The 23108-nt window shown below is 39.3% G+C and overlaps 1 protein-coding gene across 1 annotated transcript in view; it reads left to right on the top strand.

Annotated features, from left to right (window-relative positions):
• CA10 (carbonic anhydrase 10) overlaps positions 1-11559 on the top strand; it is an 834592-nt gene extending 823033 nt beyond the window's left edge. Inside the window, exons 7-9 of the mRNA XM_013971774.2 lie at positions 5544-5698; positions 8263-8437; positions 10268-11559. Of these exons, the coding sequence (XP_013827228.2) occupies positions 5544-5698; positions 8263-8437; positions 10268-10290 (353 nt within the window). The 3' untranslated portion in view covers positions 10291-11559. The remainder of the gene's footprint in view (positions 1-5543; positions 5699-8262; positions 8438-10267) is intronic.

The raw sequence follows: 23108 nt of genomic DNA, 5'->3' as shown, positions 1-23108 counted from the left end.
GCCATTGTCTTCTGCAGCAATCTCAGAGGTTGCAGGACTTGGTGAAAGTTATGGAAATAGTATACACAAAGGGATTAAAGAAAATAACAGGAAAAAATTTAACTAATTAGAAGTGAGCAGGAAAGTGGGATTTTGTCCTTAAGCAAAGTGCATCCTCATTTTGTTCCCTCCTTTGTAAAGAATTTTAAATTCAGTTTCTAAGGTCATTCTAAATCTAGGATTTTGAATCTGATTTTTGCAAAAGTAAAAATCAGTACACAAACATTCTAACACACCACATACCCCTGGCATATCCTCACTTGGTGGAGAAAACTGCTATGGATGGTGATGTGGAAAGACAAAGTGAATCTCTTACAGATCTCATCTCCTTCCTGCTGGAGGAAGAGTGTGGAGCACCCTTCTCTTTTTCAATTATTCATCAATTCAGCAAGCATTTCTTTCATACCTGCCCCATGACAGCACCAAGTGAAGCTCTTGGGATATAGAGATGGGCCAGACACCAGCCCTCCACACAGAGCACGCCCCTATGAAGAGTTTGGGGATGCTGGGGGTAATGAATGTACCTGGAGAATCAGCTAGAAGAATTATCTCCAAAACCATTCCAGTCTTCCTCATAAGTACCCACAGAGTCCTTTAAGCTCCAACTTAGATTGCTTAGCAAAGGGAGACATTTCTGTGCTGGGTTGTAAATACATTTTATAACTGCTCATAAAGATTGTTAGTTTTTTAACTTTTTTACTAAAAGAGCATAAAATTAAATAAAATGCTTTCAAATAATCTTGAATTTGCAGTTTAGAGACCATGAAAAGCCATGAAATTACACTTTAAACCCCAACACACCATCTAAGAGATTGCTAGCTGCAGTCAACCATTAGTCAAACTTTGCAACCCACCCCATCTCACAGCTCTAGGCTGATTAATATAAAGTGACTTGGCTGCTTCCAAAGATAAAACCAGTCATATGGGTTTATGCTATGGGAAGGTGGCCTTTCACATAAACAATGAGTCTCTCACTCTTTAGTCAGGGAGACAGACATATAATGGTGTTTCTTAAAGATTTGTGTAATAAGCACAATGTATTAAAAATTGGAATGGAACTCTAGGGATCATAGAAAATCTGCCTAAAATTCATGGCAGAGTTTTAAATGGGTATTGCTATTCAAATAAGTACAAAATAGATGAACAACCATTTGGTGAGGAAAGACAGAAGGAAAGAAAGGGATGGAGGAATAGAGGAAAGAAGGGAGAGAAAAAGAAAGAGAGGGAAGGAGAGTGGGAGAGAAAGGAGAGGGAAAGGAAGGAAAGAAAGAGGGAAGGAGAGAGTGAAGAACATTCCAAACAGCATACACAAATGCAAGGAGAGGATTTAAAGGACTCCGAAGAGTTCAAAGACAGGAAATTTGCCTTCATCAGCTCTTCCTCTGCATGGACAAGTGAGAGTGACCTAGACACTGCAATGCCTAGGACATGTGGCTGAAAGGGATGGATTTTCTCAGCAGGAAAGTGCCAACACTCTTCTTTCTAGCTCATCACCTAGAGGCAGCCAGCCTGTGGAAATTTGGCCAAACAAGGGAGCAACAAGAAAGTTTCTGAAACAGGAGTCATGCCTGAGTATACAGCCAGTGTGGGAAACATAAGCCTGAGAAGTCCCTCTAGGGGCTCAGCAGGAGACAGCAGGTTATGCTGGCATTTTCCCATGAACTCTGGTAGACAACACCCCCTGCTCAGGGGCCCCTACCAGAGTCCTCTGTTTCATCCTTTTAAGAAAGCAAGAAAGAAATGAATCCCACCCTCTCCACCCAGCTACTATCCAACCACAATACTCAGAAACACCTGACCTTGGTCCCTTACCACCCTCACAACAAACCCATTCTTCTGCTGCTACCCAGAATTAGACTCCAGTGTAGCTTCAGTCTGCCACACTCACTCAGATGTGTACGCACTCTGCTAATTGCTTCAGCATCAGGAACATGGAAGTAATGCTAGCTAAGCATTTTCCATACTCCAGGGAGCTTCACATGCAGCATCTTAGCTGGTGCTCACATAGTCCTATTCCCAAAATAGGTATTACTAGCTATCCAAGTTTATAGATGAGGAAAGCAAAGCTCTAAGAAGTGAAGCCTTCTGTCAATGATACACATTTAGTGAGTGGTTCTATTAGTCAGCAAATTCTGCATAATGAACAAGCATTCAACAATAGGCATTGATTTCTCACTGCTGCATCTGTGGGTTGGTTGGAGTGACTCGGTAAATCTGCAAGTCAGATAAGGTCAGATAGCATGGCTTTCTTTGGTCTAGGATCAAGTACTTCTCATGTTGGGGATCAGAAATGCATGATGTTATTTAAGGCCTAGTCTTGAAACTCACACACTGTCACTTCTATCCATTGTTCACTGTTCAAAGCAAGTCACATGGCCAGGCCCAACATAAAAATGCTCCCATGGATTTGGGGCAGGGAAGGGAATGAGCATTTCCTGAACAATAGTTTACTCATCCATATTGGGGTAGTAAGGATTTTAGCATAGGTCGTTCCAGGGATGTTTTAGGCTCTTTCTTTCCTATTGTCTTCCTCCCTAATGGGCAAGGAAAGCTTAGCTCTTAGCTCTGACCTTAGCTCTTAGCTCTGACCTTAGCTCTGAGGTCTTAAATCTAGTTGTATTGCTAATACTCTCACATTACATGAAGCTGCTCAGCTTGTTCTTTTAATCCCAAATTTAGTTCAGTCTGAAGAGACTTCTCTTTGCTTTTTGTCAATGTTTTCACTTTGGAAGGGTCATAAACTAAGCAAAGAACTTTTGGGCAATTTGAAATTTCAGGCTCATACCATCCTAAGCCCCCTGCAATTCCTGCTTCTCCTTTGGCATGGGACTACTGGTGAAATAATTGCCATTCAAAGGAAGACAGTGGCATCACCATTATTTGGTACATACTGAAACCAGAGGAGACATAGAGATTAGTACTAGATGGGGTCATTCTTCCCCATCAGTCTTTCCTTTGGGGATGTTTCATAATGAAAAGTCAATGTAAGACTCTGAGCAGAGAGTGACATCTCCTGACAAAAGAATCACTCCATTTGCTTGGATGAAACATACTCATGGGTGAGAAGGGAATCAGAAGTTTCAAATATGTTAATCTCGAAATGAGCTTCAAAGAAGAAGTATAGAGTTTGCAGCTGTATATATGAGTGTGGATTTCAGGAGAGATAACTACAGATATAAATGTGGAAGTCACTTGGATCCAGATAGCATTTAAACCTGGATGAGATCATGGCAGAGAATAAATAAAGAAAAGAGAAACATATCTTCTTTTTTTTTTTTTTTGCTTATCTTTAAATATAAATTTATTCATTTTAATTGGAGGCTAATTAATTTACAATATTGTATTTGTTTTTGGACTCTGTGGGAGAGGGCGAGGGTGGGATGACTTAGGAGAATGGCATTGAAACATGTATAATATCATATATGAGACAAATCACAAGTCCAGGTTCGATGCAGGATAGAGGATGCTTGGGGCTGGTGCACTGGGATGACCCAGAGGGATGGTACGGGGAGGAAGGTGGGAGGGGATTCAGGATGGGGAACTCGTGTACACCTGTGGCGGATTCATGTTGATATCCTCATTTTTTTAAGAACAGCTCAGATGCCCATGATCTAACATTGTAAATCATTTCTAAAGATAGTTTTTAAATTCTACCCTGGAAGTAAACATGAAAGTGAAGTTGTTCAGTCGTGTCCGACTTTGCGACCCCATGGACTGTAGCCTATCAGGCTCCTCCATCCATGGGATTTTCCAGGCAAGAGTGCTGGAATGGATTGCCATTTCCTTCTCTAGGGAATCTTCCCGACTCAGGAATTGAACCTGGGTGTCTCGCATTGCAGGCAGACGCTTTACCGTCTGAGCCACCTCTTGTATATCTATATCTGTCTCATCAACTGATTCAAGAGGTGTAAAGAGGCAGGAGTTAGCATGGAATCATGGGGTAAAATCACCACAGAATGACAGCCAGTAGTCACACTGTCCATTTTCTTGATTTGAACATACATTAGATGACTAGGAAGAAAAAAGGAATTGTGCAAAATCATTCTGTTGAGCCAGTTGAGAAAATCAACGTCAGTAATCCATAGAAAGAGGAAACAGGAAATATTGCCAAAAGGACTGTGAATTTTGGAAGCCAACATTCTAGTAAAAGCTATACTATAAAGGACTATAATACCACACTATACTTGTAGCACTCAGTATGTTCTGGTGAAGAGATATAGAACTAAGCAGACCTCGGCTCCTAGCTCTACCATATCTTTACTGTATAGCTTCAGGCAAGTTTCTTAACCTCTCTTAGGTAATTTCCTGATCAATAAAATGAGGATACTAATACTGATGTTGAGAGAGTTGAGATGAGGATTAAATATGGTGCCTGGACAAAGACTGGTATAAACAAGGTGCTTAATAACATGTGTTTCTCTATTACCCCTAGGTATGTTTTGGTCAAATCTAGCTTCTTGGGAGATGAGAGGAAGGTCAATATAATACTAAATAAAATTATCTTCAAGGTGAATACAACACAGGGCACATAAGCAACATAGCTTGTTTACTCAAATGAATTCCAGCTCCTGTGTGGGACCCATGCAATGCATGGCAATAGTCTAGTGAGCTTCTACTTTCTTTGAAAGTTTGGATTTCATATGTCTGACCAAATCTTATAACACACTCTCACTAAACCAGACTGACAATGGAAAAAAGTAAAACAGCCTAAATTAATTTCAGCTGACTTTGGAAAGCCTTTTAAAGAAAATCTACACAGCAGCAGAATCTGGGATATCTGCACAACAGTATTTTGGAAGCAGATTGTTATTCTTTTACATGGGTTAAATCCATAAACATAGCCTTTTGATTCTGGCCTTCCCTCTCTACCAGAACACACACACACACACACACACACACACACACACACACACACACACACACACACCTGTCCTCAAATGTGTATGCAACACAGAGGCTGATTATAGTTTCAGAAAAACCTTATTATTATTTTTTCTTTACTCTAGAACCATGACTGGAATGCCCCTCATTCTGTAGTCTCCTTCAGTCCCTCCTCCCTATCACATTTAATAAAATAAAATAAAATAATAGCAGCATGCTAGAGTATCCAATATGGTCAAAGTGCAAGCTTGATTAAACAAATCATGTTAACCTTTAATAAAGATGTGTTGAATGCTTCCTTTTCTTATTCATTACGTTCAATTTCATATTGTATACCCAAGCCACCATCAGAGGAAGCATCATTAAGTGTGAATCTTATCATGTTATTCCTCTGCCTAAAACATTTTGGTGGCTCCATATTGCCATGACTAGTACTAGAGTAAAAAATAAACATTTTTGTTGTTGTTGTTTAAAATGATTATATTTGGGGGACTGTTTTTTCCTGCAGCCTATCCTGACAGTCTACTGGAATATGAAAAGCCCCCCCCCCAAAAAAAAATGTTATCGTAATAACCAACACTTTCTCAAGAGTCCTAATTTTTAAGTCTTATTTTATTCTTTAGATGATGCATATTTACTACAAGGACTTAATATAGAAGAACTATATCCAGAGACTTCTAGTTTCATTACTTATGATGGGTCCATGACTATCCCACCCTGCTATGAGACAGCAAACTGGATAATAATGAACAAACCTGTCTATATAACCAGGATGCAGGTGAGTTTCTCTGTGGTCTTTTAGCTAATGGGGAAGATGATGTGAAGACGGGCTGGGTTTTTGGAGTGCTTATTGTTTTTATTTGCTTGGACTGCTTTAACAATATTCCACAAATTTGGTGGCTTAAACTGAAACATATTACCTCACAGTTTTGGAAGCTCTAAGTCCAAGATCATGCTGTCTGCAGAGACATTTCCTTCAGATGAATTAAGGGGGAATTTGTTCTATACTTCTCCCCTGGTTTCTGGCGGTTTTCTGAAAAGCTTTGGTATTCCTTAGCTTATAGAAGCATCACCTCAATCTTCCTTTATCTTTACATGGCATTCTCCCAATGTGTGTGTCTCTTTGCCCAAATCCCCCTTAATAAGAACATCAGTCAAATGGGATTAGGGTCTACCCCAGTTAGTCATATTAGATTAGTGTCCACTTCAATAACCTCATTTAATTACATCTATAATGATCCTCAAAATTCAAAAACAAATATCATGGCATCTCATCCCATCACTTCATGGGGTAACAGTGGAAAAAGTGAAAGAATTTATATTCTTGGGCTTCAAAATCACTGCAGATGATGACTGCACCTGTGAAATTAAAAGATGTTTGCTCCTTGGGAGAAAAGCTATGGCAAATTTGACAGCATATTAAAAAGCAGAGATATTACTTTGCTGACAAAGGACCATATAGTCAAAGCTATGGTTTTTCCAGTAGTCAGCATGGATGTGAGAGTTGGACCATAAAGAAGGCTGAGTGCCAAATAATTGATGCTTTTGACTGTGGCGTTAAATACTCTTGAGAGTCCCTTGCACTGCAAGGAGATCAAACCAGTCAATCCCAAAGGGAATCAATCCTGAATATTCATTAGAAGGACTGATGCTGAAGCTGAAGCTCCAATACTTTGTCCACCTGATGCAAAGAACTGACTCATTGGAACAGACCCTGATTCTGGAAAAGATTAAAGGCAGGAGAAGGGGACGACAGAGGATGAGTTGGTTGAATGGTATCACCAACTCAATGGACATGAATTTGAGCAGTCTCTGAGAGACGGTAAAGGACAGAGAAGTCTGGTGTGCTACAGTCCATGGGGTTGTGCACAGTTGAATACAAGTGAGTGATTGAACAGCATAAGGACCCTATTTCTCAATGAGGTCATATTCTGAGGTACTGAGGGTTAGGACTCTAACATTTGCATCTGTGGGGTAGACAATTTAGCCCATCATACTTATGTTTCAGGAATTAGTATCTTGAAAGACTGAGCTTGAAATAATTATAGATGTGCCCTACCTGCCTGAGTGAGAAAGGAATAAGGGTTAGTTCCCAAAGTGTGCTTTACCAACTCTAGTATTCAAAAAACGTTTGAGCAAAATTGATGATATTGTCAAATATGTTTGAAAAAACTGTACCTAAAAAGAGCCAAATCAGTTTCATTGCTGGGAGACTTCTTTGGGCCTTTAGAATGATAATATATGTCTATCTCCAAGAGGAGGCAATATGATGTGTAGCATTTCATAAGCATATTTGAATGTAGGATTTTTTAGAGCTTCCCACAGTATTCCTTGTTGGGCTAGCTAGCATTTCTCAGAACTGGATGGAAATCAGGAAACCTGGCTTCTGAGGTCAGCTTTGTTAATGGATCATTATGTACTCCTAAGCCTGTGGCCCCACTTCTGTGAAGTGAATTATCTTCTTTATAATGAGGGGGTAAATTACATGAGTCTATTCTGTGATTGTGAGGGTCTATAAAAGTTCAAAGGAAACACAAGCAAAGGAAGCAAAACCAAAACCAAATTCCTTTATAGGACGTGTACTTACAATCTGACAACTCTTTGAACAATTTGAAGTGCCTGATGGTATCTGTATTTATTGGATTTTTTTTTAGTGACAGGCAAACACTTTGGGATAACCTGAACTTAGACAAAAGATTTACCCATGATATCTTATGGAATTTAAGATCAGAAATTGATGTCAAGAATTCATTGGAATCAAAACTGCAGAAGCCCTTTCTCTCTACACTCTCCTGCTCCCCCTTCACCATGGTTCATCCTCCTCTATGCTAGAGAGTTTTCCTTAATTTCACAGTCATGGGTGGAACATGGCTGAAAGCATTTTAGTCCAGCTCTTGGTCCTGATCGTCACAGAAAAATAACTTAATTAATCCAGCTTAGTTTAGCTTTGACTCCTGTACCAGTCACTATAATTTTGATAATACTCATATCAGAAAATAATTCCCTAAATTACTCAACTTCAGGGTGTGAGCATGAGAAGAGCCTCTGGAGAATATGCATTTGGGTTTCCACCTTTGATAGTGTATCATAGAACAGAGAATAATCACTGACTTGTCCAAAGGCACACCAGGAACCAGTGAGCTTAAAGTAAGGCTCTCTCCAAGCATGGAGGCCTCAGTGGGTTGTACCCACTGAACCCACGGGTCAGGGTCTGTGGAAGACTCAGGTACACTTCCCACACAGCTGCCACTGCCCATGCTGGCCATGGTCTATGTAGTCTTACTTCTTCCCTATTACATGTAAGAGGATGGGTGGATCTCACAGCTGTTTCTCTCTCCTCAGATGCATTCCTTACGTCTGCTCAGCCAGAATCAACCATCTCAGATCTTTCTGAGTATGAGTGACAATTTCAGGCCTGTCCAGTCACTCAACAACCGCTGCATCCGCACCAACATCAACTTCAGTTTACAGGGGAAGGACTGTCCAAACAACCGGGCACAGAAGCTTCAGTATAGAGGTGGGTTCAGAGGGCAGTAGACACAAGTCACTCTAGTCTTCTTACGTAAACCTACTCTGAAAGGTTTTGAACTATTTCTTTTTGTAGGAATCATGATTGTAAATGATATTTTCATGGTGCTTTTCTATTGAAAAAAATTATATGTCATAATCAGAAACACAGATCAAATCTTTAAATCTTTTCTGGTACAGACAAAGACAGCATTTTTATCACCATTTTACAGAAGAACTCAGAGAAGCTGATTTCCCCAAAATTATGTGTTAAAATAGGACAACTAGAAGCACTAAAACTTTTAGTTATATACAAATAGATCCCTTTTTCTTTAGAAGGTGAGCAAATAACTCTAGATACCAGGTGGTTGGGGCCCAATGAGATATGTTTCTGAACACATCTTCTTCCAGTGGTTTGTGTCTAGAAGTGATTAGAATTCCTACTAAAGGAGGGTATTCAGGGTGCCTCCCACCTTCTGTAACCCACATCCAACCCACTCTCTTCTTTTCTACACACTAAGTACCTATTGATCAGTGTTGTAAAATTCCAATATGGAAAGGAAAGTGGAGATGAGTCATGGAGATGTCTTCAACCAGGAGATAGGACAGCAGAGTTCCAGGCCTGGTTCTGACACTAACAAGCCAAATCATTTACCTCTCTAGCCCTGGCTCGCATGACAGTCCTTATACCATCTTCATCATGATTTGTTGTGAGGAGAAAATGAGAGACTGGATAGGGAAGTCCTTTGTACTGATAATATGTTACTTGAATATGGGGACTGTGGATATTACCATACAACTTTTAGAAGCAACTACCACTACCAGCCTCCACTGTATCACTCCAATGTCCCCCAAATTTCTTTGATTTTCTCTCTCTTTCAGACACACCCAGAGTACTAAAACTATAATTTCTGTTTCTTTCCATCCAGGAGTACTAACTCATTTATTCATTGAGACTTCTGTTTATTCAACATTTATTTATTATGTACCTATTATGTGCTAGGCTTCGCTGGTGGCTCAGCTGGTAAAGAATCTGCCTGCAATATGAGAGACCTGGGTTTGATCCCTGGGTTGGGAAAATCCCCTGGAGAAGGGAACGACAACCCACTCCAATATTCTGGCCTGGAGAATTTCGTGGGCTATACAGTCCCTGAGGTAGCAAAGAGTTGGACACGACTAAGTAACTTTGACTTTGACTTTCACTTGTTATGTGCCAGGCACTTAGCTAGGTGATGGAGACATGACCCTATCCCTAAAGAACTTATAGTCTAAGAGTGGGATCAGCTAACATTTTCTGCAAAGGGTCAGATGAGAAATATAGGCTTTTGCTCTGCTGTGCTCTGATGTTGTAATGTGAAAGCAGCCATAGACAATATGTAAATAAGTCGGTGTGACTGTGTTCTAATAAAACTATATTCACAAAAGCAGTTCACAGGTGGATTTGGCTTGCAAGCAGCCATTTGCCCACCTCTGGTCTAAAGCAACACCATCCACTATAGCTTCTTGACACAATGGGAATGTTCTGTGTCTGCATTGACCAATATGGTAGCTATTGGCCACATGTGGCTATTGAACATTTGAAGTGGCTAGTATGGCAATGCAACTAATATTTTTAACTTATAGCCACATGTAGCTAATGGCAATACTATTAGATATCTCAGACCCAGAGGTTCGTAAGAAGGTGGAGAGGACAGTTGGCATACACACAAGTAAGCAGACATTTAAAAACTGTCCCTTCCCCTTTGGAGTAAGCTGCCCAACCCGTGTGCAAGTTCATCCAATTATGCCTTGTTTTGTGTTGTTCGTTTTGTTTTATTTCTTTCTTTTTCTCTCTTTCCAGTAAATGAATGGCTCCTCAAGTAGGGAACCAAGCCAAGAAGAATTCCACCTCAGTGAAATGCTACGACTGTGAATTGATGTAACCTAAAATGTCCCTCTTCTTTCTTCTCTCTCCTTCCCTCCTTCAAGCTTCATTCACTCTTTGGATTGGCCCTTCCTTCATGAAAACTGTCTGCAAAACCTTGGCAGAGGAGTAAAACTCTTACACACACACACAAACACGCACACATGCAAATATATATACATACAAACACACTCACACAGCACCCAAGATGGGAAGTCAAGTTTCAGAAACAAAAGGCTCATTCATTAAAGGTTTTAGAATAAAATAACCAACTAACCTGAGTATAATTTTGATACTGTTTTCTGGAACAAATGAATCTACCCAATGAGAATTTTCAGTCTTTGTACATACAAAATTCTTCTGAGAGAGAGGAGAAAACACAGCTCTGACAGCATCACGTGGACTTTGTTCTTTGCATCAAGTAATCTTGGATAGTGTCCTAAGATCCTTTAAAGGTGCTGGTAACAGGTGAGCCAGGATACAGTTAGCCAAGGACACATTTCTAGATTATGATTCTTCCATCTACTCAACAATTCTAAAACAAAAAGGACAGATATTGAAGAGATACACATTGTGTATGTGTGTGTGTGTATATATATATATATATATATAAAATCACCACAGACTATTAAAAAATGGAAATTGCTCCTTTTTGTCATATATCTATACTAGGATTTGCCAAGTTCAGATTGATCCATTGCTGTTTCTTGTTTTCCAAAGGTCATACATTGTGTTTGGTTATTGTTAAAAGCTCAATAAATGTGTTTAACAAGTTAATTTCATTTTTCTTGCTTTGATCTATTCTCCTTCCTTACAGGCTAAGCTCTGTCTTCATACAACAGCATTATTGTTTTTACTTGTTCCTTCATATATGTTTTGTTAATTTGCAGCCAGTTTTTTACTGAAGTTGTGGCAATCAGGAATGCATTTGATAAGCTAAGCATAATTTTAATTCCACTCCATGGCTTGATCATGAATAGGAGGTGAGCTTCATCCTGATATAGCAGGCAACAGATTCCTTGCATTTCAAAACTTCTACCCCCATGCCAATGATGCTCCCTTGAAGGAATGCACTTTGCCTTGTAATTTCTGCATAAGGGGTGTCTTTTCTCTCCAGGTGCAACTGGATCTCACAAAGTACAAATGAATGCCTTTCTTTTCTTGTTTATAATGGTCACTCACTGTGTTTGGTTACTGTCAAGAAATCAATAAATGTGTTTAACAAGTTACTTAGTACACCTGTTTGAGTTTACTTAAGAGGACGATGTTCTCTGCTGAAGCCTCTGAGTCCTGCTGGGTCCACAAGCAATTGTATTATGGCCAGCAGGACAGCTGAAGCTGCCAGAACAGCCCATCTGTTTATATTCCTAGAGCCAGATAATTAATACCCTGTTGAGAAATCATATAGGCTTAGCTGCTGGAAAGGAGGACTTGGATGTTCATCCAGAGGCCAAATTAAAAATAACTTTCATCGCTTATTTCTGTTATAGCCTCCAGAAAGTGAGAAACCACAAGTGTGTATGGTCTGTGCACATGGGAACATTTACAAATATGCCAAAAACTTCAGCCAGGTAGCTAGGCTTGTTGACAAAAATAAATAATTGGATAAAAATCTGTCATATATTTCATATTTGAAATAGCACACTTAATTGGAGTTTTAAAACATTTTACACCAAAGTGATGATGGATTTAACCATGATGACATGTGACCCTGTATCTAAGCATCACTTTTTGCATAAAACCAGATCTTCCTGAAAATATTTAGGGTGGGGAAATGGTAGTCTTTCTCTGTATGGCTTGCTGCCTTCCCTCTGAGTCAAAATATTCTTTAAACTGCAATGAAAAGGAGTGATATATTATATCAGCCAGGACTGGCTTCAAATCTTCAGTGTACCATTTGCCTGCTTGATGTGTGTGATCTTAAGCAAGTTGCTACTTCTCTGACCTGTTAATTGGAGATCCCAATAACTGCTTCTATGAATTAAGAGGCCTTAAATGTTATGTAGCTGATTAAAGCATCTCACAAAATACCTGCGATGATTGTTCTAGAAATAGTGCCTATAGAGCATGTGTGTGGCCTACCTATTAAAGGTTTTTCTGTACCATACTTTCCCCAGGGAGGGGTTAGCACCAATCACAAGTTAATACCAAATGACAGCAATAACAGCAATAGATACCCAGCATTCAGCACATAGGTAAGTATATATAGTATGTTGGGGCAAAAAGGAAAGAGTATCAGTGTGAAAGGAAGATAAGAGGCTGAGTTTCTAGGCCTTGTTCTATTACCAGCATCTTCTGTGACTTTGGACAAGTCAACTGCCCTCCCTTGAAGAATGTTCTTGTACGTAAGTGATTTGGATACAGTGATCTCTCACAGACTTTCTATTATTCCTTCACTCTTGTCTTATTCAGTTATCAGTACAAAGAGGAAAAAGGGAAATTAGGTTGTCATCTCTTGGTGATCCCTTGGGACAGGCAGAGGTTCACTCTGGCCAAACAGAACTCAAAATGGAGTGAACTAGCCTGTTTACCACATCTTAAGCCCATCAAAAATGCCCTTTCTCCCAGTCACTGGATTTTCCAAACTATGAAATGAAAATTGGAGTACTTTGGCTTCAAACCAGATAGAAGTAATAAAGATTACCTAGATTTATACCACTTTAAAAAGTGAAGAAGAATTTTAAAAAGCACCAAAAGCCCCCAACAGTTGGCTTGATAAAGTCATCAAGGAATAAAAATTCATTTTTCATTTTCAGTCCATGGTGCTTAGGAAGGTCAGGCAGTGATGCTGCTGTGCTCTTCAGTGTGTGAAGGCCAGCTGGTTTTGCCCAGTGAGCCACAGGCTTAAAGGGACATTCCTTTCCCCTTAGAAGTTGGACACAGCTGAGCAACTAACACTTTAACCTTCATTCCTTCTGAGGAAGATAATTAGACATTTCAGGAAAATATATGTTGAAACCCAATTCCCTCCTTAGCAAATAGCAGAGGGAGGTAAATATACACAGAAGAGAACTCTGGGCAAAATATATGAGAAAAATTCTTAGTGTGGAGATTCACAGTTCCCCTCTCAAGAACATTTTTTTTATAGTTTCCAAGACCATTTAAGGACTTGTTCCCATTTCCATGGCAGCAGTTTGGTTTCCATGCTGATGTCAGAACAACCACAACTCACTGCACCACATGTTCTGAAATGTGACAGTCATTTGGTGTTTGCACAGGAGTTCAGTCCTCAGGCCTGGCCCATAGCTACCTGCACCAGGGTAAAATATCTAATTGAGGAAAATCAATTAACATGAAAACACCTTTAGGGGAGTCCTTATTCACCCTACAGGACCCCAGAGCAATTTTAGGCTCTCTGAAACGTGAAAACTTGAAAACTGGGATAGTTCGCAAAAGTATCCCAATTCTTTTGTTCCAGGAAGACTAAGAAAAAGATTGCTAGAAGCAGAAACTCACTTTCCCATCATTCACCAGTTAATACAATTGACCATAAGTCAAAAACTACCAAGACCCAGCCAAGGAAACATATTAATAAAATCTACCATGGATCACACATTTCCTGTGGGTTGTCTTATGCTTAGCAATTTATAAATATAATCTCATTTCACACAGCACTCTGCAAGGTAATCACCATTGTTACTTTGCCAATGCAGAAAATTTCCATACTGTTCATGGGTTATCAAAGCAAAAATACTGAAGTGGTTTTCCATTCCCTTCTCCAGTGGACCACTTTTTGTCAGAACTCTCCACCATGACCTGTCTGTCTTGGCCCTACATGGCATGGCTTGTAGTTTCATTGAGCTACAGAAAGCTGTGATCTGTGTGAATGTGAATGATGATGGAAGTAAAGCCCAATGCTGAAAGAAAAATATTACATAGGAGCCTGGAATGTTAGGCCCATGAATCAAGGCAAATTGGAAATGGTCAAACAGGAGATGACAGGAGTGAACATCAACATTTTAGGAATCAGTGATCTAAAATGGACCTAAATAGGGGAATTTAATTCAAATGACCATTATATCTACTACTGTGGCTAAGAATCCCTTAGAATAAATGGAGTAGCACTCATAGCCAACAAAAGAGCTCAAAATGCAGCTCTAGATTGCAATCTCAAAGATGCCAGAATTATTTCTGTTCATTTCAAAGCAAACCATTCAATATCATAGTAAATCAGGGATATGCCCCAACTACTAATGTTAAAGAAGCTGAAGTTGAATGGTTGTGTAATGACCTATAAGACCTTATACAGCCAACATAAAAAAATGATGCCTTCTTCATCATAGGGGACTGGAATGCAAAAATCAATAGATATCGGAGTAACAGGCAAGTTTGACTAGGAGTACAGAATGAAGCAGGTCAAAGGCTAGCAGAGTGTTGCCAAGACAATATACTGATTATAGCAAACACCCTCTTCCAATAACAGAAGAGAAGACTGTACACATGGACATCACCAGATGATCAATGCTGAAATCAGATTGATTATATTATTTGCAGCCAAAGATGGAGAAGCTTTATACAGTCAGCAAAATATAAGACTGGGAGCTTACTGTGGCTCAGATCATGAACTCCTTATTGCCAAATTCAGACTTAAATTGAAGAAAGTAGGGAAAACCACTAGACCATTCAGGTACAACCTAAATCAAATCCCTTATAATTATACAGTGGAAGTGACAAATATATTTAAGGGATTAGATCTGATAGACAGAGTCCTGAAGAATTGTGAATGGAAGTTCATGACATTGTACAGGAAGTGGTGATCAAAACCACCTGCAAGAAAAAGAAATGCAAAAAGGCAAAATGATTATCTGAGGAGGCATTACATATAACTGAGAAAAGAAGAGACATTAAAGACAGAGGAAAAAGGAAAGATAAATCCATCTGAATGAAGAGTTCTAAAGAATAGCAAACAGAGTTAAGAAAGCCTTCCTCAGTGATCAATGCAAAGAAATATAGGAAAACAATACACATCTGTGTCTTTTTTGCTGTCTTGCATACAGGGTCATCATTGCCATCTTTCTAAATTCCATATATATGTGTTAGTATACTGTATTCATGTTTTTCTTTCTGGCTTACTTCACTCTGTATAATCGGCTCCAGTTTCATCCATCTCAACAGAACTGATTCAAATGTATTCTTTTTAATGGCTGAGTAATACTCCATTGTGTATATGTACCACAGCTTTCTTATCCATTCATCTGCTGATGGACATCTAGGTTGTTTCCATGTCCTGACTATTATAAACAGTGCTGCGATGAACATTGTGGTACATGTGTCTCTTTCAATTCTGGTTTCCTCAGTGTGTATGCCCAGAAGTGGGATTGCTGGGTCATATGGCAGTTCTATTTGCAATTTTTTAAGGAATCTCCACACTGTTCTCCATAGTGGCTGTACTAGTTTGCATTCCCACCAACAGTGTAGGAGGGTTCCCTTTTCTCCACACCCTCTCCAGCATTTATTGCTTGCAGATTTTTGGATCGCAGCCATTCTGACTGGTATGAAGTGGTACCTCATTGTGGCTTTGATTTGCATTTCTCTAATAATAAGTGATGTTGAGCATCTTCTCAGGTGTTTGTTAGCCATCCGTATGTCTTCTTTGGAGAAATGTCTATTTAGTTCTTTGGCCCATTTTTTGATTGGGTCATTTATTTTTCTGGAATTGAGCTGCATAAGTTGCTTGTATATTTTTGAGATTAGTTGTTTGTCAGTTGTTTCATTTGCTATTATTTTCTCCCATTCAGAAGGCTGTCTTTTCACCTTGCTTATATTTTCCTTTGTTGTGCAGAAGTTTTTATTTTAATTAGATCCCATTTGTTTATTTTTGCTTTTATTTCCAGAATTCTGGGAGGTGGATCACAGAGGATCTTGCTGTGATTTATGTCGGAGAGTGTTTTGCCTATGTTCTCCTCTAGGGGTTTTATAGTTTCTGGACTCAGAGGGAGAGGGAGAGGGTGGGATGATTTGGGAGAATGGCATTGAAACATGTATACTATCATGTAAGAATCAAATCACCAGTCTATGTCCGGTGCAGGATACAGCATGCTTGGAGCTGGTGCATGGGGATGACCCAGAGGGATGTTGTGGGGAGGGAGGTGGGAGGGAAGTTCATGTTTGGGATCTCATGTACACCCGTGGTGGATTCATGTCAATGTATGGCAAAACCAATACAGTATTGTAAAGTAAAATAAAGTAAAAATAAAAATTAAAAAAAAAGAAATATAGGAAAACAATAGAATGGGAAAGACTAGAGATCTTTTCAAGAAAATTAGAGATAGCAAGGGAACATTTCTTTCAAAGATGGGCACAATAAAGGACATAATGGTATGAACCCAATAGAAGCAGAAGATATTAAGAAGCAATGACAAGAATACATGGAAGAACTATACAAAAAAGGTTTTAATGACCCAAATAACCATGGCGGTGTGATTACTTACCAAAAGCCAGACATCCTGGAATGTGAAGTCAAGTGGGCATTAGGAAGCATCACTATGAGCAAAGTTAGTAGAGGTGATGGAATTCCAGCTGAGTTACTTCAAGTTCTAAAAGATAATGCTGTGAAAGTGATGCACTCAATATGCCAGCAAATATGAAAAACTCAGCAGTGGCCACAGGACTGGAAAATGTCAGTTTTTGTTCCAAGCCCAAAGAAAGACAATCCAGAGAATGTTCAAACGACTGTTCAGTTGCACTCATCTCATACACTAGCTGAGTAATGCTCAAAATTCTCCAAGCTAGACTTCAATAATATGTGATTTGAGAACTTCCATATGTTCAATATGGATTTAGAAAAGGCAGAATAGTACACGTGCCAAGATGGCAGAGGATTAGAATGGGGAGATCACTTTCTCCCCCACAAATTAATCAAAAGACCATTTGAATACTGAGCAATAGCCACAAAACAACTTCTGAACACTGGTAGAGGACACCAGAAAGGCAGCCCAATACCTTTGAAAGGAGATAGGGCAAAATATTTTATATGAAAACAGAAACAAATTTAAGTATGGAGACCCGTCCTGAGGAGGGAGTCATGAAGGAGGAGAAGTTCCCACACAGTAGGAAACCCTGTCACAGGCGTGTCTCTGGGGAGCTTTGAAACCTCAGAGGGCAACATAACTGGGAGAAAGAACAAAAATAAATAAATAAACACCACAGACTATGTGCCTAACTGCAACTACTAACAGATAAGTGTCACAGATGCTCGTGTCTGCCAGCAGTGAATGGGAGCTGGGTTGGGAGGTGTGGGCTGCATCGTTGGCCCTTAGAGTAAGGACTTGGACTGAATGCCCGAGGACAATCTGAGGGAGCTAATGTGAGATAGCAATCCAAACCATGGGATGCCAGAGAGACAAAACAAAACAAAACAAACAAACAAACAAAAACTCTTCTGAAAATAGACTGAAGGATTGAGTGAATACCAAAGGAGTGTAAGCCAGATGTCATATAGGGCCCTCCCTCCCCAAAGGGAGAGAGGCAGATGTTCAACATCCAGAGCCACAAGGCAAGGGACTACTGCAATCTCAGCCCCAGAGACTGTGTCTTCCACCAAACTGTCAGCAGGTTCCCAGTTGCTAACCATGTCTTCTTGGGATCCTGGATGGTTCACATCTGCCAGGGATGTGAACAGCCTGAGATGGTTCCCCAGAGGAGACACATAGCATACCTGGGAAACCAAGCAGTTGGGACCAGGGAGGTTCATAAAATGAAGGCTCCACCTGGGATAGTACTCACCAAGCACCTGGTTGCCTGAGATGCTTAAACCTGGCAAGGGCACAAAACACACAGCCCATTAGGGTCTGTGCCCTTACAGAGCACCTGAGAATCTGAGCTGCATAGACCTGGAAACTGCATGAAATGCAGGGTTCACTTGACGCTGTGCACTTGCAGAGCACCCTGGAGCCTGAGCAGTGTGGACCTGAGAAGTACATGATGCCTTGGGCTGTGGGAAACCCAGTTTGGTCCATGTGTGGTGAGCATTTCTCACACATGCAAGTGATATTTGTTTGTAGTGCCTCTCCCCCACAGCACAATTGAACAAGTGAGCCTAAATAAATGGCCACATTTGCCCCATTGTGTCAGGGTGGAAATTAGACACTGAAGAGACTTGAAAACAGAGGAAGCCAAAATAAACAAAAATGGGGGAACTTCTCTGGGAGTGACAGGTGCAACAGATTAAAATCCTTTAGTTAATTTTGAGATTGTGCATTTGAGGGGCAACCATAGACTTTGAGAACAAGTACAAACACGAATACGGGGCTATGTGTCACTGAACTGACCCCACACTGGCCACAACAGATCTAGAGAAATTTCTAGATATATTTTTACTATTATTACTTTTTAATTTTAATGAGTTCTTTATTCCTCCATTAACTTTCATTTTTATAACCTACCTTTCAAAAAATCCTACTAAAATGATTCTATATACATTTTTTTTTAATTTTTGCAATTGATTTTATTTTGTATTTTTTATATTGTATTTTTGAGATCTTAACATCTATTATAGATTTTTATTCTTTGTTTTTCTTTTTGGTATTTGTTATCAATTTTGTACCTTTAAGAATCTAATATTCAGTATCCATTTTCACTTAGGGATTTGGTTACTGGCTTGATTGCTCTCTCACCTTTTGACTCTCCCTTTTCTCCTTCAGGTCACCTCTATCTCTTTCCTCCCTCTTCTCTTCTAAATATAACTCTGTGAATCTCTCTGGGTGCTGCTAGCTGTGGAGAATCCTCCCACAATTAACCTAGGGTCTCTATCTTCTGTGCTATATGGATGAAGAAGTCTTGAGGCTACTGTAAGGGAAAGACCAAAAGCCAGAGACAGGAGGCTTAACTTCAGAACTTTAGAACATCAGGGAACTCCTAACTCAAGGGAATATTAATAGACAAGAGTTCACCCAAGAGTCTCCATACCAGCTTTGAAACCAGGTTCCACTCAAGAGCCAATAAGTTCCAGTGAAAGACACACCACACTAATTCTCCAGCAAAACAGGAACACAACTTTGAACAGTAAAAGACTGGCTGTCCAAAGCCATGCCAAATCCATAGACACTCCAGAACTCACTACTGGACACTTCACTGCACTTCAGAGAGAAGAGATACAGGTCCACCCACCAGAATACAGATGAAAGCTTCCCCAACCAGGAAACCTTGACAAGTCACTAGTCCAACTCCACCCACAGGGAACAGGCTCCACAATTAAAAGGAAGCCCAAACTTCCAACCTGCAGAAAGCACACCACAAACACAGCAATCTAAACAAAATGAAATGGAAGAGAAGTATTCAGCGGGTTAAGAAACATGAGAAAGCCCCACCAAACCAAAAAACAGAAGAGGAAATAGGGAGTCTACCTGGAAAATAATTCAGAATAATGACAGTCAAGATAGACTAGAGGCAAGGATTTAGAAAATGTAAGAAATGTTTAACAAGGACATAGAAGAAATAAAGAAGAGTCAATCAAAAAATGAACAATGTAATAACTGATTAAAAGCACTTTGGTGGGAAACAGCAGTAGAATAACTGAGGCAGAATGAGGTGGAAGATAGAATGGTGGAAATAAATGAAGCAGAGAGGAAAAACATAAAAAGAATTAAAAGAAATGGGGAAAACTTCAGAGATCTCTGGGACAATGTTAAACTTTGTTAAAATTTGAATCATAGGTGTCCCAGAAGAAGCAGACAAAAAGAAAAGGCATGAGAAAATACTTGAGGAGGTAATAGTTGAAAACTTCTCTAAAATGGGAAAAGAAATAGCCACCCAAGTGCAAGAAACACAGACAACCCCAAATAGGATAAACCCAAGGTGAAACAACCCAAGGCAAATATTAATCAAACTTAAAAAAATTAAACACAAAGAGAAAATATTAAAAGCAGCAAGGGAAAAGCAATAGATAACATACAATGGGATCCCTATAAGGATAAAAGCTGATCTTTCAATAAAAACTCTTCAGTCCTGAAGAGAATGGCATACACGAATAAAGTGATGAAAGCTAAAAAAACCTACAACCAAGATTACTCTACCCAGCAAGGATCTCATTCACATATGAGGGAGAAATCAAAAGCTTTATGATAAGCAAAAGTTGAGAGAATTCAGCACCACCAAAACAGCTCTTCAAGGAATGCTAAAGTATCTTCTCTAGACAGGAAACAGAGAAAAGGTTTATAAAATAAATCAAAAATGAAAAAGTAAATGGTAATGGAATCATACTTATTAATAATTGCCTTAAATTTAAATGGGTTAAATGCCCCAACCAAAAGACAAAGACTGGCCAAATGGATACAAAAATAAGACCCCTATATATGCTGTCTACAAGAGACCCACTGAAACTTAGGGACACATACAGACTGAAAGTGAGGGGCTGGAAAAACACATTTCATGCAAATGAAGACCAAAAGAGAGCACAAGTAGCAATACTCATATCAGATAAAATAGACTTTGAAATAAAGGCCATGGTAAGAGACAAAGAAGAACACTACATAATGATCATAGGATCAAGTCAAGAAGAAGATATAACAATTATAAATATATATGCATCCAACATAAGAGCACCTCAATACATAAGGCAAATGGTAACGAGTATGAAAAGGGAAATTAACACTAACATACAATAATAGTGGGGGACTTTAATACCTCATTCACACCTATGGACAGATCTACCAAACAGAAAATTAGCAAGGAAACACAGCTTTTAATGATGCAATGGGCCAGTTAGACCTAATTAATATCTATGGGGCATTTTACCCCCAAACAATAAATTTCAGCTATTTCTCAAGTGCTCATGGAACATTCTCCAGGATAGATCACATCCTGGGCCACAGATATAGACTTGGTAAATTTTTAAAAGCAACATCATTTCAAACATCTTTTCTGATCACAGTGCAGTAAGATTAGATGTCAACTACAGGGGGAAATGAATAAGAAAGCCGTCATACATATACACAATGGAGTATTATTCAGCCATTAAAAAGAATGCATTTGAATCAGTTCTAATGAGATGGATGAAACTGGAGCCGATTATACAGAGTGAAGTAAGCCAGAAAGAAAAACACGAATACAGTATACTAACACATATATATGGAATTTAGAAAGATGGTAATGATGACCCTGTATGCGAGACAGCAAAAGAGACACAGATGTGTAGAGCAGTCTTTTGGACTCAGAGGGAGAGGGAGAGGGTGGGATGATTTGGGAGAATGGCATTGAAACATGTATACTATCATGCAAGAAAATAATCGCCAGTCTATGTTCGATGCAGGATACAGGATGCTTGGAGCTGGTGCATGGGGATGATCCAGAGAGATGATATGGGGTGGGAGGTGGGAGGGGTGTTCATGTTTGGGAACTCATGTACACCCGTGGCAGATTCATGTCAATGTATGGCAAAACCAATACAGTATTGTAAAGTAAAAAACAAAACAAACAAACAAAAAAAAACCTCAAACATAGGGAGGCTAAACAACACATGGTAGAAATCAGAAAAGGAAATCAAAATATGCATGAGTGAGTGAGTGAGTGAAAAATGCTCAGTCATGTCTGACTCTTTGTGACCCTCAAGGACTGGGGCCTGCCAGGCTCCTCTGTCCATAGAATTCTTCAGGCAAGAATACTGAAGTGTGCTGCCATTCCCTTCTCCAGGGGATCTGCCCAACTCAGGGATTGAACTCAGGTCTCTCATACTGCAGGCAGATTGTAAATATACTGTCTGAGCCACAAGGGATTGAAACAAATGAAAATGAAAACACAACAACCACAAACATATGGGATTCAGTAAAAGCAGTGCAAAGAGTGAGGTTCATAGCAATACAAGCCTACCTCAGGAAACAAGAGAAACATCAAATAAACAACTTAACTTTACACCTACAGCAACTAGAAAAAGAACAAAATAACTCCAAAGTTAGTAGAAGGAAAGTAATCATTAAAATCAGAGCAGAAATAAATGAAAAAGAAACAAAGGAGACAAAGGAAACAAAGCAAAGATCAACAAAACTAAAAACTGGTTCTTTGAGAAGATAAATAAAACAGTCAAACTGTTAGCCAGATTCATCAAGGAAAAAAGAAAAAAGGTAAGGAATCAAATCAATAAAATTAGAAATGAGAATGATAAATCACAATAGACAGCACAGAAATACAAAATATCATAAAAGACTACTATGAACAATTATATGCCAATAAAATGGACAACTTGGAAGAAATGGACAACTGGGAAGATATGGACAAATTTCTTAGAAAAGTATAACAGAGATTGCATGCCAATAAAATGGACAACTTGGAAAAATGGAGGATTTCTTAGAAAAGTATATATAACCTTCTTGGTTCAAAACTGAACCAAGAAGAAATAGAGCATCTTAACAGACCCATCACAAGCACAGAAACTGAAACGGTAATAAAAAATCTTCCAACAAATATAAGACAAGGGCCACATGGTTTCACAGGTAAATTCTGCCAAAAATTTAGAGAAGAGCTAACACCTATTCTACTCAAAGTCTTCCAGAAAATTCCAGAGGAAGGTAAACTTCAAAACACATTCTATGAAGTCAGCCTCACCCTAACTTCAACCAGACAAAAATACCACAAAAAATGAAAACTACAGAAGATGGTGGAGGAATAGGACAGGGAGACCATTTCTCCCCCACAAATTCATCTAAAGAACATTTGAACGCTGAGTAAATTCCACGAAACAACTTCTGAATGCTGGCAGAGGACATCAGGCACCCCAAAAAGCAGCCCATTGTCTTCAAAAGGAGCTAGGAAAAATATAAAAGATAAAAAGAGAGACAAAAGAGGT

This window comes from Capra hircus, chromosome 19, assembly GCF_001704415.2.
Source record: "Capra hircus breed San Clemente chromosome 19, ASM170441v1, whole genome shotgun sequence".
NCBI classification, from domain to species: Eukaryota; Metazoa; Chordata; class Mammalia; order Artiodactyla; family Bovidae; genus Capra; species Capra hircus.
Note: the sequence above shows the minus strand (reverse complement) of the source record. Positions and strands in the feature narration are given on the sequence as shown.